This window comes from Polypterus senegalus, chromosome 14 (assembly GCF_016835505.1).
Source record: "Polypterus senegalus isolate Bchr_013 chromosome 14, ASM1683550v1, whole genome shotgun sequence".
NCBI lineage: Eukaryota > Metazoa > Chordata > Cladistia > Polypteriformes > Polypteridae > Polypterus > Polypterus senegalus.
The window spans coordinates 42,518,489-42,536,730 of NC_053167.1; the positions used below are offsets into that span (position 1 = coordinate 42,518,489).

Sequence of the window (18,242 nt, forward strand, 5' to 3'; positions counted from 1 at the left end):
TATAATCAAATAAGGCATAGATTTATAAACGCTTTGAAAAAGCAAATAAACAGCATATAAATATGACTCTCTGGAACAGACTGCCTCAAGATGGTGAAGCTTCTGGAAATTTGGACTCCTGGCAGGAAGCTGCCAGTCCAGACATCTGGACACCTGAAGTGACATCAGAGATGGTAAGGTTGTCAATTTTCTGGTCTGCAGAAAGAGGGAGAGAAAATGCATGAAGCCCTCTGGTGTTGCTGGTTGATGTTAAGAACCATCGCCTTGTGGATGCAAAGGACTTTGCCACCCTTCACTGCACAGTCAGCAGCATCACTACCTCTGACCTGCACAATATGATAGCTATGACTTGTGACTTTGCTATCAAAACCCACTTTTTCCACAGCAGAAACCAAGTATGGTGTGGAACACTACATTTCTACTTCTGGTCCACGCCCATGCCCGTTGGCTGGCCCCTGACAAGCTGGCTATTGCGAAGGCTGAATTTGACAATATGGAATAGCTAGGGATTGTGCGCTGATCCAACAGCCCGTGGGGAATGCCCCTCCATATGGTGCCCAAAGCAGGTGGAGGTTTCCGACCATGTAGGGATTACCGCTGCCTGAACAATCACACTGTCCCAAACCGCTACCCAATTCCACATATACTGGCACAGCTTTCTGGGAAAGTAATCTTTTCAAAGGTGGACCTGGCCTGGGGCTACCACCTGTGCACCCGGCAGACATCACCAAAACAGCTGGATTATTTGAATTCCTACGAACACCATTCAGCCTTAAAAATGCAGCGCAAACATTGCAGAGGCTGATGAACTTTGTCCTCAGCGATTTTAACTTCCTTTTTGTCTACCCACTGTAGATGACATCTTGGTTGCCAGCTCTTCCAAAGTGGAGCACCTCACCCATCTTCAAGCCTTGTTTGAACCCTTGAGCCTGCATGGGTTGATTATCAATCCCGCTAAGTGCCTATCTGGAGTGCCTGTCATAGATTTCTTGGGTCATCGCATTTCAAAAAAGGGTGTGATTGCTTTGCCTTCCAAAGTCTCTGCTGTCTGCCGATTTTCCAAAACTCTCCACTGTAAACGCCCTCTGGGTATTCTTGGGCATGGTCAATTTCTACCACCACTTCCTTCCTCGGGCAGCACTTATTATGCAACCTTTATATGAGGCACTACAGGGCCAGTCCGCAAAGTGCCTTGGATGAGACATTTGTACACACCAAACGTGCTTTAGCTGATGCGGCCATGCTTGCACACCCGCTGCCTGACGCTCCACCAGACCATTCAGTGGGGGCGGTATTTGAACAGTGGGCTGATGATGCATGGCAGCCATTGGTATTTTTCAACAGACATTTACGGCCCAATGAACGCAAGTATAGCAGTTTCGATCGGGAACTACTGAGTTTGTTTGGCCATTCGACATTTCCGCTTCTTGCTTGAAGACCGGCCATTCACTGCATTTGTTGACCACAAACCATTTGTTCTCTCAATGTCCAAGGTCGCTGAGCCGTGGACTGCACAACGGCAGTGACACCTGGCTTACATATCAGAGTTCACAACAGATGTCCAGCATGTTGAGGGTAAGAACAATGTGGTGGCTGACTGTCTCTCTCAGCCCACATTAGCAAACATACACATTGGAATTGACTACTCCTAGCTGGCAGCTGACCAAGATGAAGACCCAGAGGTCCAAGCTCTTCACTTGTCAGAAACTGGCCTACAGTTAGACTGCAGCACTGCTAAGCTCCTGTGTGACCCCAGCACAGGTTACCCACACCCAATTGTCCCCATCAACTGGAGACGGCGTATCTTTGACACCATACACAGCCTGGATGAAAGGCATCCCAGTGTTTGGTGGCAAGCAAATTTGTTTGGCAGGGCCTCAAAAAAGATGTTCGTAGCTGGGCAACGGCTTGTGTTGTATGTCAGAAGGCTAAAATACATTGCAGTGTTAAAGCCCCACTGAAACCTTTCCCAGTGCCTGCTCGCCATTGTGACCTTGTTCATGTGGACCTGGTAGGCAGCAGAAGTAGCGAGAGCCTTTAGCAACATTTGGGCTGCACGGTTTGGCACGCCATCCAACATCACATCCAACCGAGGTGCACAGCTCTGGGCTGCAATGGCACAAGACCTTGGGATGACCCTGCACCATACCATTGCCTACCACCCCCAAGCTAATGGCCTTTTTGAGCGATTTCACTGGTCGCTTAAGTCAGCCCTCAAGGCCTCCCTTACCAAGGAAAACTGGGTTGACCGTCTGCTGTGGGTGCCGTTGTGGTTACGTACAGCTCCAAAAGAGGATCTACAGGTCATGTCCACTGAACTGATGTTTGGCCAACCTCTCTGTGTTCCCGGGGATTTTATATTCAGAGTTCTGCCACCTGGACTGCATCCCTACACCAATCTCTGCTCCCAGACACAGCAGTCACCTTCCAGCCGGTACCTCCTGCCCAGCAAGGCTGTTCTCACTCCTGGTTTCCAAGCCACCTGCAATCAGCAAAGTTCGTATTTGTCCGGCATGAGGCACATCGTGGCCTAGTGAAACCACCTTATGATGGACTTCCCGAGTCCTGGAACATGAAGACAAAACATTCGTGCTTGACATCGGTTGCAAACAGCAGACAGTCTTGATGGATCGCCTCAAGCCTGCACACTTGGATTCCTCTGAGGTTTTTGACTCTTTTCCGGCACCTGTTGGTGACCTGGCGTCTGCTTCCCCTGTACCTACCGGGTATTCAGATGTTAGTTCTCCAGGTCTGGTCACAACCCTGCCTAACCGCACTCGGACATGGCACATAGTGCTCTCCCTAACAAAGTTAACATTGCCCGTGCAGAGTTATGAAAAGGAGCTTCTGTCCCGAGCCGCTTGACATCTCCAATATGTGTCTAAAGTGACGTGATACCCTATTGTTAACTCTCTTACATTAAATTATTTAAGTTGTTAAGTTATTTATTTAGTCATTATTTTGACATATTTATAAAATCATGTATTACTGTTATTGTCCTTTTATATTCTTCTTAAAGGCACAGTCATTGGAGTTGATCAACTGAATATTTTACTACATATTGAATTGTATGTATAATTTGTATGTGACAAATAAAGTTTGATTTGATTTGATTTACAGCCTATACAACATTCATATTCAATGTCATGGAGAGTTAGACAGCTTACAGCATATTGCAGTAGCACAGAAACAGTTTTTCAAATCAGCCTGTCAGCATATTTTTGAAGGCATTGCATAGTCTACGCTATGGTCAGAAGACTTAAGTCTGAAATGCACAGGTTTTACTAACATGATACCCTTATTCAAGATTTAATTTAGTAGATAGCCAATCAAATTAGTTAGAGTCATTTTTTTTAAATTACATTTAGCACAATAATCCATCCATTTTACTTGCCTATACCAAACAGCACTGAGCACAAGTCTTCAGGATTTGAGATGAAACTGGAATAATAAAGAGACATGGTGACTGAAAAATCAACTTTGAATTGAGCCCAGGTACCTGAAGCTCTGAAGCTGGAAAACTTTTCCTAGTGTCACAAAAGTGGCAACTACTTTCACCAAATGAAGATTCTAAGATCTGTGTGTATTTTTTAAAAGATTAAAAAAATGATCATTCCACAAGAAATAAAAAAAAGTCCTGTTAGTGACTTCAGGATCTCGCATCTAGCATGTAAATAATTTATTCATCATATGAAGTGACACTACAAGAAGGTCTGTCATGAAAGTCCCTGTACAGAATATTGATGAGTAAGGCAGCTTACAGTATATTTACAAAACTATTAGGTGCAGTTTTACCAGCCTGAACATCAGCATGAGTTCCTGACAAAAGTTAGAGAGCCAAGCTGGAAGTTGAGCAGGAAATCTAAATTCAACTCTCGTCCTTCTCTGCAGGACTTTATTGGTCCCATGAACAATACACCTCTCATATTTCACAAGCCCATTGGATTGGTGGGGGTGGGGAAGGTTGTTGCAACTCCCCTTTTCAAATATAATGCTGACTTCACTCCTCCTTTCCCAAACTCTGATTGGTGCACAATTGCTATATTTACACCATCAACATATCAACACACACCACAACTTTCATATCCTTGGGAAAAAAAGGTTTAAAGGAAAGTACAGACAGCAGTCCAGGCTTAGGCAATAGTAAACGAGCATTTCCATTTAAAACAAGAACAAATAATAGATTTTGTGAAAACAAGGTTTTTCTTGCTGGAATGAATATATCTGAGTCTAGTTATTGTAGAGAGGAGAATTCTCAGCCCAGGGGCGACTGTTCATGGGTTGCACCCCACAGCCCAGGCTCTGATCCTGGGCTGGGGTTCAACCAGAGCCTAGTGGGTGATCCAGGTCCTGTTGCTGCAACCGAGGGTCGAGCTGCCAGCTCCGAGTGTGGACATCAATTAAGTGTGAGCCCCGGAAGGTCAGAAGGGAAGTCCGGGGGAGAATCAAGGATTCGCCGACCTATGAATGCCTTTATGGTCTGGGCTAAGGATGAAAGGAAACGCCTGGCTCAACAAAACCCTGATCTCCACAATGCTGTCCTGAGCAAAATGCTAGGTATGAAGATGTTTCATTGAAAACAATTTTCAGGAATTTTTAAGAGCCAATGTCTTCCTCTTTTTAATCATTTCTTATAGGAAACAGATGCAAAAATGCAGTATATTTATACACAGAGTGCTTTGGGGATTGTTTGCAGTGCTGCAATTATATTAAATTACAATCATATTGTAATTATCATGTACTGTATGGAGAAATTTGGTTTTAAGGCTCTGCATCCAAATGCTTCTACTATAGTGTACTACTTTTAAGCTTTCACATCAGTTTTTTACTTCAATGTCTTTGTCCTTTTCTTTGGCAAAACGTACAATCAAAGGGAAAAAATATATAATTTTACGAGGCCTGTGTCTAATTTATTTCTTGCCAGATTGAAGAATAAAAGCATAACAAAAGTAGTATCAGAGCAGAACTAACTTAGAAATGCACTTTTGGGAAAAACAAAAATATGCTTTCATTTTGTACTTAATTGCACACAATAGACTCTTAGACTACTTCATTGGTATAAATTGCCTACAGTACAAATATATATATATATATATATATATATATATATATATATATATATATATATATATATATATATATATATTAGAGAGTGAGTGCATGTAGAACAGGAGCAAATTTAGTGGTATTTACATTTCAAACTATTTATTTAATTATTCATTTCTTAAAGGCCAATCTTGGAAAGCTTTGAACACAGCAGAGAAACGTCCCTTTGTGGAGGAGGCTGAGAGACTCAGAGTCCAGCACCTCCAGGATCACCCCAATTACAAATACCGCCCAAGGAGAAAGAAGCAAGCCAAGAAAATCAAACGGATGGAGCCGAGCCTCCTTCTTCGTGGCCTTTCCCAGACTTGCGGTGGTGAGAGTTTCAGCATGAATCACCAGAATGGAAGCCAGCTTGGTCAACACCAACTGCCTCCGCTAAACCACTTCAGAGACCTGCACTCTATGGGGTCAGACTTTGAGAGCTATGGGCTGCCCACCCCTGAGATGTCACCTCTTGATGTGCTGGAGGAGAATGATCCTGTCTTTTTTCCACCTCACATGCGTGAAGATGTAAACTTGAGCCCTTGGATTAATTACCAACCTCATCATCTTCATCATCATCATCATCATCATCATCAGCAACAGCAACAGCAGCAGCAGCAGCAGCAAAAAGCTTCTGAGTGCCTACAGGAGAAGCCAGAAATACAACACATGTCATATCCTCAGGGCACAGCCACCATTGCGGATGTCATAAAGTCATCTCACAGTAGCAGTATCTACTACAACCAATTGTTTTCTGGACCTCAGGGTAACTTTACCAGCCATCTGGGGCAGCTTTCTCCCCCACCTGATGCTCCCCAGGTTGAAGGTGGAGAACACCTGGAAATCTGGACAGAAGTTGACTGCAACGAGTTTGATCAATATCTAAACATGAGCAGGACTCGTCTGGATGGCTCGATGCAGGCTTATAACATATCTTTAAACAAGATGACCCCAAGACACATATCCTGTGAGGAGAGCCCATTGATATCCGCACTGTCGGATGCCAGCAGTGCTGTCTACTACAGCACTTGTATCACAGGGTAGACGCCACTGTAAGCGTTAGTCTGCAAAAGTATTTGGGCAAGAGCGTATCCAAACAGTAAGCTACCAAGAGAAGCAGAATATGTTGAATTTCAGGTCATCTTTAAGCACTTTTTTTTTTAAAATGATCACAGTGGGAGGCTATATATCTGTAATTAAAAATATACAGCCTTACACTTCTGTTACAAGCACCTTACCAAATACTTTGTGTGACTAATATGGAGAGATTTAACCTGAAGGGATTCCAAAATTTCCTCTTTAAGCACTGCTGCCCTATAGTATATCACTTACTATATACCATTTAGGATACTCATTATTTTCTCCCTTACAGTTATGTTTCTGTTTCCTTATTATAATAAACGGTCGCCTAATGTGACTCCATGTAAAAATTACGACCTTTTACCACTCTGCCTGACGGGTTTCATCTCTGCCTACAGTGTAAGTGTAGACAAGCATCCCTCACATAACCCTTTATTAGCCTGCCTAATGTGTTGCCGTAGTGATTTTTAAAGTGCAATTCATTGATTGTTGAACAATTGGTAAAAATGGGCTAATTCTGGCCTAAATCTATTATATAATTGTATATGACGTGTTTATGTAATCAGAACTTCTTCGATTTGCATCACATGCTTAGTGTTTTAAAAGTGTCGTCTGTGCTCTCAAGGTGATGAACTTTGCACTCCCTTCCCACTGTCATGTGAGAGATCACCTGCTCCACCAACAAATGACCCCCAGATCCCCCGGAAACCCTGCAGCACGTTAATGTCTACCTTAGCTGTTCAGTGGTGTCCTTCAAAAACTGCTCAAGGGACACTGTCTTCTAAGCTTGCCTAACTGGAATCAACGGGAGCAAAAAACGAGTTTTTACATTGCAGTATTAATTCGGGTGGCTTGGTGGCACGTCAGTGAGCTCTGCTGCCAAACATGGTCCCTCCCGGGTGTTATTCATTTGCATGTTGTCCTTGAGTTTGTGTGGAATTCCCTCTGGTAAGTCTGGATTTCCTTCCATATTCCTACAGATCGCAGGTCAGGTTAATTGGAGATTGCAAATGAACCCAATGGGTGTGTGCCCTCCGATAGACTTGCACCCTGTCCAGGGCTGTTACTTGCCTTGTGGAAAGTGCTGACCCCCTGCAGCCCTAAACTGGAATAACTGTATTTAAGGAATGTTATGTTACTTTGTTATGTTTTGTTCAGTATATTTGCATTAAACAGACACCAAGAAGCACAATTAAAAAGTGAAAGTCTTCATTAGTTATTTATGTACAGTTTCAGTTTTTTTCTTTATGCATTGATTTAAATATCACAATTTGTGAAAATGCTGCCCTTGCAGAGCTTTAATGTGCCACATCTATGTAGGTTTTTATTCTGGGTTCTCTTGTTATCCAGCCTCTGCCTGAAAAAATAAAGCCGGTTTTCTCATGTTAGAGTGTCCATGTGGGTATCTGAAGGCATCCTGTACAGGGATGTACCAATTGCTGCTGGCATAGTCTCCAACTGCCCTGCAATTCTGAGCAGGATAATGTGGGTACGGAAAACGGAAAATGTTTTTTTTTTTTATATATTAACATTTTTAATGTTTTTTGAGATGCTCATTAAAAAAAGGCACATTTCAAACACCAGATTGCATTTGCCTGTTAGGTTTGTCAGCAATTTTTATTGTTTTTGTATATTTTTTTTTATCATTTTGTAACTACAAATAAACCAAATATCAATCATTTTAGTTGTCCTTGGGTGCTAATTTCTTTTTTTTGGCATTTGTAAAGCTCAGAGTAAAGCCTGTTTCATCCCTTCTTGGGTCGACAGTCCAAGGGGTTTGTAAACTCTCTTTGAATTCCTGTAGGCCATTTGTCTACCCAGATAAAACATTCCAAATCTCTGATACTTCACGACGTAGCTTGACAGCTTCATTTCAAAGGTAGTGAAGCAAACTTAAGGATGTAGGGCAGACCTAAGGCACAATGTTAGACCTGAAATAATAGGCTGCTATTACCATCAGAAGTCAGATGAAACACTTCATACAATGCATGCCTGCCTCCACAGCAGGAAACATTAGAGGAGCATTTTTGAGAGTACTGCAAAATTAAATTGGTCTGAGGGAAAAGAACATTTAGCACATGGAGCATCTTCAATTGCTGTAAAGCATGAGTTCTTTAAAACAGAAAAATAAAACACTGAAATAGCTAAAGTGCCCCATGTGAGTGCGTGATTGGGTCCTGTTATAGACTGGCACCCTGTCCATAGTTGGTTCTCTCCCCTTGAACCCAAAGCTGCACAGGTAGGCCCCAGCTTCCTCAGACAATGAATTGGGATAAGTGGGTTTGGGAACATTTTATCAAAATGTAAAATATTATATTATATTATAATATAATAATATATATTATTTTATTATTATATATTATATTATTACAAGCAAAAGCTGATCTGAGAGTAGTCAATCCCACAGTAGAATGACAGTGTATCAAAAATGAATGGCAACATGGTTTATTAAAACATTCAAAAATGTTGAGTCTTGTATGTGGCTCTTCCCCACTCTCATTATGTGAAAGCACAAAAATACCACAGCACGACAAAGGCCTGCTAAAATGCCGCAGACTCCTCTGTCAGCATGGCACATCACTTTCAGTACAGTGAGGGCATTCTGAGATGAAGGCCTGCCACAGCAGTGACTGTTTGAGATGCCAAAGAATATTTTAAAACCACACAATTTCAGCTGCAGTTCACATGCAGGCCTTTCTTATTCCGCTTTAAATTAACCACAGAACTGATTGTGCCAGGACAAGAATTCTTCTTTAACCTCAGAGGGAAGACATGGCAACACCAGTTTTATAAAGGAAAATATACAAGACATGAATTGTCATGTCATAGGATTGTATTTACTGACAAAAAGTAAGCAGGTATTACAAATCACGGAATTTGATCACATTTCTATTATGTGAATGTGTCCATTCATATTTTAAAAAGTTTATTCTAGTTCAAGGGTGTGGAGGCTGGAGGCTTTGCTGAGACCACAAGGCCGCCCATCTAAGGGCACACTCACAGTCACATACCCACTTGCTATCGTATGTAAAAAATGCAATATCCTGTACAAAAATGATATTACCCCTGCACTGAAAAACAATACAAGCTTTACTTTTATAAACATGTATCTATCTGATGCCTGTGTACTGTATTTAGAGCAATGAATGACTTTGATTGCAATGAGTGCAGAATGCAGCTGCTAGAATCTTAACTAGGAAAAGAAAATCCGAGCACATCTCTCCAGTTCTGATGTCACTACATTGGTTACCTGTGTCATTTAGAATTGACTTTAAAATACTGCTTATGGTTTACAAAGCCTTAAATAATCTCGCTCCATCTTATATTTCAGAATGTCTTTTAAATTCAACTCCAAATCGTAACGTTAGATCTTCAAATGAGTGTCGAATTCCAAGAGCTAAACTTAAAAGAAGTGGTGAGTCAGAATTCTGCATTTATGTACCTAAAATCTGGAATAGCTTACCAATAGATATTCGCCAGGCTAATACAGTGGAGCACTTTAAAAAACTACTAAAAACACATTACTTTAACATGGCTTTCTCATAGCTTCATTTTAGTTTAACCCTGATACTCTGTATGTTCAATTAATTATCATTATTACTCATGGTGGCCCTGAAATCCGTACTTACTGCTACTTTCTCTGGTGTTCTTTTTCCGGTTTTCTGTAGTGGTGATCTGCTCCACCACCACCCGATCAAAGCATCGTGATGTCCCTACACTGATGGATTGAAGGCCAGAGGTCCACTTGACCATCATCATCAAGTTCTTCTGTGAGAACCCTGAATACAATGAGGACTGATTGAGGTCATTTATGTTAGGTAGAATGCCTAAATGGGGTTGGCTAATCTCGTGGCCTCAGAACCCCTGCAGATTTTATTTTTTTCTCCAACCGTCTGGAATTTTTCTTTGTTTTTTTCTGTCTTTTCTCGCCATTGGACCTTACTTTTATTCGATGTTAATTAGTGTTCCCTAATTTTATTTTTATATTTTGTCTTTTTTCTCTTTCTTTATCTTGTAAAGCACTTTGAGCAACATCATTTGTATGAGAATGTGCTATATAAATAAATATTGTTGTTGTTGAGCAAACTGAATTTTAAAATGTTTGACCTTTTTGTTTTATATTTGTTCCCTTTGGTCATTTGCCCTTTGGGAGAGATTATGTGGCAGTATAGTGTCTCCTCCAGGAACTTGGCCTTTTAAGGGTTTCAAAGTTTTAGGAGTATAGCACACATGGAACCACTAGGGAAGGAATACCCTGAAAAATCTATGGCCACAGAAAGGCTACTCCTGACATCAATACTGACCCCAATTGGTTGCTTTATGCCAAAAATGTTAGAGTGGGGAAAGAAGTTGAAAATGGCCAGGCGAATCACAGAGACACAGAGAGAAGTACAGGTAAAGTGGCAGGCAGACAAGTGAATAAGCCACCACAACAGACAGAAAGGGGTTCGAACATCTGGGAATGCTTTCCACAGTCACAGCACATTTTTTTTCTACTGTTCCTTTACATTTGATCTTAATCCTTATTTTGTGGAAAGCATACCCCCCAGACACAGACAGACAGACAGCAGAATGTCCAAAACACAGTTCTTTATTTTCCTTTTGCACCACAATGCCTTCCAACATCTCTTTTCCTTTCTTTTCTTTCTCTTTCGACCTCCACTCCCCTCCTCACAAGCTCCGTCTTCTTCCTCCCAACTCTGGCTCGTCTACTGGAGGGAGGCGGCCCCTTTTATCATGACCCAGATGACATTCAAGGGGCTCCATCTGACGACACTTCCTGGTGTGGTGGAAGTGTCAGGAGAGCGCCTGGAAGCGCTCCGGGTGCCCCTGGGATTACTTCCGGCAGCCCTTCCTGGTGTAGCGGAAGTGCTGCCATCCAGGATTCCCAAACCTTCTGGGCGCCCCCTGGTGGGGGCCACGTCCTCCCATAGGGGTAAGCGTCCCAGCTCCGTTCCCGTGGCTCCCAAGCAGACCCAGGCAGCTGCCCTCTCGTGGCCCAGGGGTGGTATCGTTCATCTCGGGAACTGTAAAGGCGTCCCGGCTGGGTAGGGTCACCAATCATCTGGGACACACTGCTTTATGTAATTCAAAATTTTTTATTGATGATCCACAATTCCACTGGCATCATTCCAGTTCCAGACAGATGCAACAAAGACTTTTTCCTGGAGCCGCATTTATAAAGTTTGCATACGCACAAAAAGAGGCTTCAAATGTGCGTACACAACTTCTCATGCAAACATTGGGATTTATAAAAGTAAAACTTGACATGAAGGCTTGCGTATATTTATGGCAACCCTGACATTTTGGAGAAACTGGATAATGATGACACCCTCGATCAAGCAGAGAAATACAGCCAGATCAGCTAAATGATATAATAATTCATATCACTGAGTTGTCATTATAATGTGCGTTGATGTGACAAACATATTTAAACTCAAAAGTAATGAATATGATGTACAGACAGTATTTCAGTTCCGTTTTAAGAGGATCAGTGCTGCACATTTGCACTGAAGAACGTTTTTTTGTTTTTTGACAGTTTATATCGGCTACCTGTTGTTAATTCTTTGGAGTCTGACCAACAATCCGGGAATATCTGAACCAAGTTTCTCTCCATCATGCCCGCTTTGCTGGAAATCATTAACCATTCAACTGAAGGTGCTACCTCCAGTTTTCGTATGGTGTGAGTGCACATACATAAAACATAACATGTCATTGCCAACAAAAAAAGGTAATTTGCAGCAGTGTCCAGTTCTCCTAATTTAATCGGATCACTGCACTCATATTGCAATAAGGGCAACCAGTGAGAATGAATCTGCTTTAGTTAACTGGGAGCAGTGACATTCCATTAACACCCAGGTCAACTATGATGCCACAATGAGACTGACAAATATCATGTCTTCGTGGCCTGGGTCTGCCTGTGATCGATTTATTTTCAGGCAGACTGGCTTTGGCAGATGTGATGGTACTCTATGTGGTGGCTGGCTTGTTGGTAAGGTAACTGGCTGACCCCTCAGTGTTTCATATGGCCTGCTCTATTCATTGTATCAGCAATCATATCATTACATGTGCCTGATGATAGTGGCTACCCGCACAGACGCTGGCACCTTTCCTGGACCCCAGGGCGTGGGGGAGAGGGCGCTACAATGTTGCACATAAAGTTTCGTGTTCAGTTGCAGAGCCCAGCCAGATACTCTTGAATGCAGGTGGCAGGGTCTCAATGCATTAGGTGGGAGGCTGCTCTAATAGTCAAATAATGTCTGCGGCATCATGAGTACATATGTATGAGGTTGATTAGCATCAAGACGCATTCATGAATGCACATTTACAAGATGACTGTGATGTATAAAAGTAAATTGCATTGAAATGTGTGTTAACCATTTTTTTATAAATCAATTTTTTAGTGTAGGCATGTTCCAGTTTTTTGGCATGTGCATATTTTCATAATCAAATCCATGCAAAGTTTTATAATTGAGATACCTGAACACCTCTCGCCAAGTCTTTTTCCAGGTTCCCTCATTTTATGCCACACTTTTGTGAGGTTACTTGGTTTTGTTTGAGAGAGAAAGGGTGTGTGGGTATTCCATGTGATTGACATTCGTCCTGCCCAGGCTTGATGTATGCTTTACTCCTAAAAAATAGAAAAGTGGAAACACTAGAACTGAATTAAGTCGCTTCTGTAAATGGAGGGATGGAGGAACTGGAACTAAGATTAAATTAAAACGTTAAAAACAACAATGCTCCAAAAACACCCAGTCATTTTAAATGCTGACCAAACACGCCTGGTGAGCTATGAGTGACTGCTTTAATGAACTGGCATCCCATCCCAGGATGGTCCCAAACCCCCTTAATCCTGACCACAAAAATGAATATGTGATCCCATATTGGAACTGGCAAGGCATTCATTGACACATTTTTGTGACATTCACAAGCTTATGGCCACAACTTTCAAACATGTGATGGAGCCTGATGTACGGGGAAACTGTTGTCTGCTTTTAATATCATTCCATGATCACAGCAAACCCAATGGGGAACTTGATATGCTGCTTCATAAAAGCTTGAAGATGAATGGCAAGCATTAGCAAACAATGTTAAAGCACTGACCTTTTTCTTTTTCTTTCCCATTTTTACTGGCATACATTAACATCAAAGGAGTGTCGCACACTTCAGCCTAAGTCAAGTTAGCTAGTTTCACTTAGCCAAATGATTAAGCTAAGATTGATTGTATTTCTTCATCCAGCTAATTATAATTTCAATTAACAGTATATTCTAATGATCAAGTCAATCCCAGCAGGTTACTGCAAATTCTTCTTGAAAAGGCAAGAGTGCAGAGCGTAGAAAACACAGTAGGCCAGGGAAACAAAAATGACAATGTGAAAGAGACTTATGTCAACCATAGGATGCAAGAGTTTTTACTCCATTATTAAGGCAGTGAAAAAAATGCCATTGTCTCTAAAATCCACCCCTGAGGCTGTGATGAAGTGATAGAGAGGGCATTGAAAAAGATCACATGATAGCACTAGTGCCTCAAAAGGTCTATACCGAATGATAATAAGCACTGCTACGCATCACATATTAAGTTGTGCAAATTAGCCCCCTGTCCTCACAGTCCATCGACTCTATGAGAGATGGAGACATGTGGAATATAGTTTAGATGCAAGTGGTTTTCTACTTATACAATTTCTTTAAGACAAATTATCCATTTTTAAGACCTTATTCCTGTCTGTTGTACACTGTCAACTCTGTCCACATGTGACAAATATATACAGCAGCAGGCAACTTTTCTACAGCCATTAGCTTTACTTAGAACTCAAATAATTATACAGTATGTACTTAACTTTGCATTACCCTTAAAGTGTAAGCCAGTGACCCCAGCAAATAGTATCAGTACTGTAGAAGGCTAATTGCTTATGTGTTCCAGTCTGTAAGCATAATTGATTGATTGGTTGGTTCCCTGATGAATGGGAAGAATCAGGTCAGGTCAGGTTGAGGAGCAGGCACTGGCACAGCACGTTGCTACACCCACGACACAACGAAACAGCTCGGGATCCTGGTTGGCAACCCCCTAGACAGACACACGGTCCAGTCCCACACTCCGGAAATGACCATCTACCTGCCGCAGGCAAGTGTTACATGGGTGACCCCTTGGCAGTGGTCCTCAACAATGAGAATCCTGTGAGCCAGATCACTCTCAGGGAATCGCACCACATGGCCGTAGTGTCGTAATTGACGCTCCCTCACAATGCAGGTAATGTGCTTTGTTTGAGACTCCATGAGCAACTGCTCATTCGACACAAAGTCAAGCCAGGGGTACCCAAGGATTCTCCGAAGAGACGCAGTACCAAAGATGGAAAAACGGAAAGAGTGAACCAATGAATGACAAGGTTTTAATGTTTTGCTGCTATTGCAGGCAAAAACTTGGTAATATACAGTATTTGCCTTGATTCACAGCAGTGAAATTCACATACTAATACAAGTTGCGATAGAGTGATATGGTGACACTGATTCCTTTGCATTCCTTAGCATCATAAGCTAATACATACAGTACAGTGTGTCTAAGATGAAACTAACCTTAATGAGGCGCTTTATAACTCGGGCAGAGTTTCATAGCATGTTTTGAAAAAGTCAAGATGCTGCAAGCCTGTAAGACACAAAGCAAAATAGCTAAGTGCATGCTTTCTTCACATTTCCTTGATGTAGTTGCTTGCATGGCATAAACATAATTTTTGGCTGAAAAGTTTACGAGGTGTACATTTTTAGAAAACTGTGTATGAATTTTTGCAAGGTGAGCATTTCAATGACGTAAACTTTTTTAAACTGAGGTGACGACAGAAGCATGGCAATCATTTCTGAAGTATTTATAAGTATAATGGTTCAGAACATGGAGAAACATTAATAATTTAAGAATTGATCAGAGACAAGAATGGATATAGGCAGAGTGGGATATTAGAAAGACACTATGTAAGAGATACAGATAACAATACAGAGTTGAAGTCCCCAACAAACAATAAATATTAGAATAGTTGATTTGGTTATATATAAAAAAACTGTTTTCAGCTGGTTGTCAGATTTAAACATATAGTCTATGGTGTTCTTTAGCCTTCAATATTTTAGTCAAGTTACGTTTAAGTAGGACACGTATACTGAATATATAAACACTGATCCAGAGTAACTTAAATATAAGATCTGGGGCACTAGAGTTTATCTTGGCAGCATTAGGTGCAAAATGGATAAAAAACAACTGAATACAGACCATACATGCTTACACACCCAGTCTAAATCTCACAGAGTCAGTTTTAGAGTTGTCAGTTAACCTATCATGAACAAATTTGTGGATGTGGGGAAAAAACCTGGCAAAATTAGACAAAATCCCGCAAAGTGAACGGGCTGGAGTTGAAACAAAAAACATTACAGCTATAAATCGGTACTACTAACCACTTCACCACTATGATACCCTCAGAAGAATATGTGGAATTAAATACTGCAGTCATTCCCATTGGCTCTATTGATATAATACTACCATTTGTTTAGTTAATTCAAACAATCCTAATTTAGAATAAATGAGAAAACCTGAGTCTTCAGAGAAAACTCAAATGAACTCAATAAAAATAAGTAAATTGCCACTTGAAATTTAACTGAAATCGAGTGGCTATAGTAGTAGTATAATTCTTGCATCACTGTACCACCTATTAAGTGAGCTCCAAAAGTTAAATCTTCTGACTTTAAAGAAAAAATATTGGCATAAATCTATCAAAGATGCCCTATCTCCAGCCTTCTTCCTCCTCTTCATCTTTTCCCACTCTTTTGTGGGGTCAATGTTAAAATCATGCCAAAACCTATAAAACATCGGCCTATGTCCAGCCGCAATGTTAAAATACAATTTAATTTTATGCACATTTCCCAAAGAACCCTGCCACAATTAACACTTTGATACAGTGCATGTGGTATTTTGACCGTCAAACCATACTAATTTATTGTCCCTGGAAAGGCAAAAATAAGAAAAAAGCTTGTAATTTTGAATGAGATGTTTTTATAGAGAAATAACAGCATTGATGGATGCCTCGGTTAAATCTTAAATTAAATCATTCCTCTACTCTTTCTTTACCCGCCCCCCCCTTACACCGCTAACTGATAATTACTTTCTAGTTGTAAGATTTCACATTTGCATGCGCAAATTACTGGATGATTGCTGAAAAGCGGGATACCTATCGGAAGACCCGCATGAAAGTTTTTGAAATGTTAAAAATACATCTGGCCTCAGTTGATGAGAAGTTTCTTTGCTGTAAGAATTGAGTCCAACTCTGCAGCCAAGATTATGGGCATGGGGCTCACTCTTGTTCTATTGTATTAAATGAGCTGCTAAAACTGCATTTTAAACACAAGTCAAAAAAGATATTTTAAAATTATGAGGTAAGCACAGCTGTGAAAGTAGTTCTCTAGTTACATATTTGCATCTGTTCTTTTCTGATAAGCTCAGCATTTATTTGCACAGTCCTCTTAAAAATGAACTTTTCTTATGTGAGTGCATGATAGTATACAGTATTAGGGCTATCATTGAGTTAAATCACTTTTGTATCTTTCTCTCCAAATATAATCAACTTCATTTTTATTGGGGTAATTGAGGTTAACACCTATAGTTGTTATGGGAATGAAGGGATGAAAGTTATTTGTTTAATAGCAGACTATACTTTCTGAGAAGGTTGGCATCCTTCAACATCTGCAGTAAGATGTTGCAGATGTTCTACCAGACGGTTGTGGCGAGTGCCCTCTTCTACGCGGTGGTGTGCTGGGGTGGCAGCATAAAGATGAAAGACGCCTCACGACTGGACAAACTTGTTAAGAAGGCAGGCTCCATTGTAGGAGTAAAGTTGGACAGTTTAACATCTGTAGCAGAGCAACTGGCACCAAACAAACTCATGTCAATCATGAAGAATCCACTGCATCCACTGAACAGTGTCATCTCCAGACAGAGGAGTAGCTTCAGTGACAGACTGCTGTCACTGTCCTGCTCCACTGACAGACTGAGGAGATCGTTTCTCCCCCACACTATGCGACTCTTCAATTCCACCCGGGGGAGTAAATGCTAACATTAATTTTATTTTAATTTTTTTTCATTTTTATTACTATTTAATTTAATATTGTTTCTTTGAATCAGTATACTGCTGCTGGATTATGTGAATTTCCCCTTGGGATTAATAAAGTATCTATCTATCTATCTATCTATCTATCTATCTATCTATCTATCTACCTATCTTTCTATCTATCTCAATATCTATCTATCTATCTAATAGTAAATAAATGTACACAAAGGTGTTATAGACCTTACACATATTTTTGCTCTTAGACAATCATCTATTTTCAGGAACCATATTGTTCTTGTACTATTTGTCAGCATGAACACGTATCTAGCATATGTGGAATTAAGCTGGTGAACTGGTCCATGTCCTGGGTTTGAATCCCACACCAGTTCGCTTTCTGTAACTACCCAGGCCTCCTCATGTTCTTCTCTATGTGATTCTGTGTTATCTCTCATCGAAAGATGTGCAGGTTAGGTCAATTGGCACATCTGTTTTTTTTTTTATTTTTTAGTTGAAAACAAAATAATAAAACATCGCACAATAACAAATATAAAAATATATAAAATCCATCAGAATCAACATGCAGCTCCAACCAGAGTCAATTGGCAACTTTAAATTGTCCCTGGGTGAGTGAATGGACCCTGTGATGGACTGGAGACTCAGCCAGGGTTGGTTCCTGCTATTAGCCTGATGCTCCCATGGCAGGCTTCATCATGTTATGAGCATGAATTTGATTAAGTGGCTCTAAAAATGTCTTCCCACACCTGAAATGTCAGCTTTAATACTAGTTCGTCTTCTTATTGTGTGCTAAATATGAATATTTTGACCCAATTTATGAGAATTTTTTAACACATTTTTGCACTTTTTGTGATGTGGCTTACAGAGGCTTTGAAACATTGTAAGTCTTAGTCTGATAGTTTGGTATCTAACTGCCAGTATGATAGTTGTTACTCTCTTCTGAAAATGGCTGTGTCAATTTGCCACCAAAAAGAACAG

The 18,242-nt window shown here is 40.8% G+C and overlaps 1 protein-coding gene across 1 annotated transcript; it reads left to right on the forward strand.

Annotated features, from left to right (window-relative positions):
• The first annotated feature begins 4,092 nt into the window (after nt 1–4,092).
• Nucleotides 4,093–7,847, forward strand: sox18 (SRY-box transcription factor 18). Its single transcript, XM_039735360.1, has 2 exons — nt 4,093–4,557; nt 5,231–7,847. The coding sequence occupies exons 1-2, from the start codon at nt 4,215–4,217 to the stop codon at nt 6,130–6,132; spliced, it is 1,245 nt and encodes a 414-aa protein (XP_039591294.1). The 5' UTR covers nt 4,093–4,214; the 3' UTR covers nt 6,133–7,847.
• Nucleotides 7,848–18,242: the final 10,395 nt, after the last annotated feature.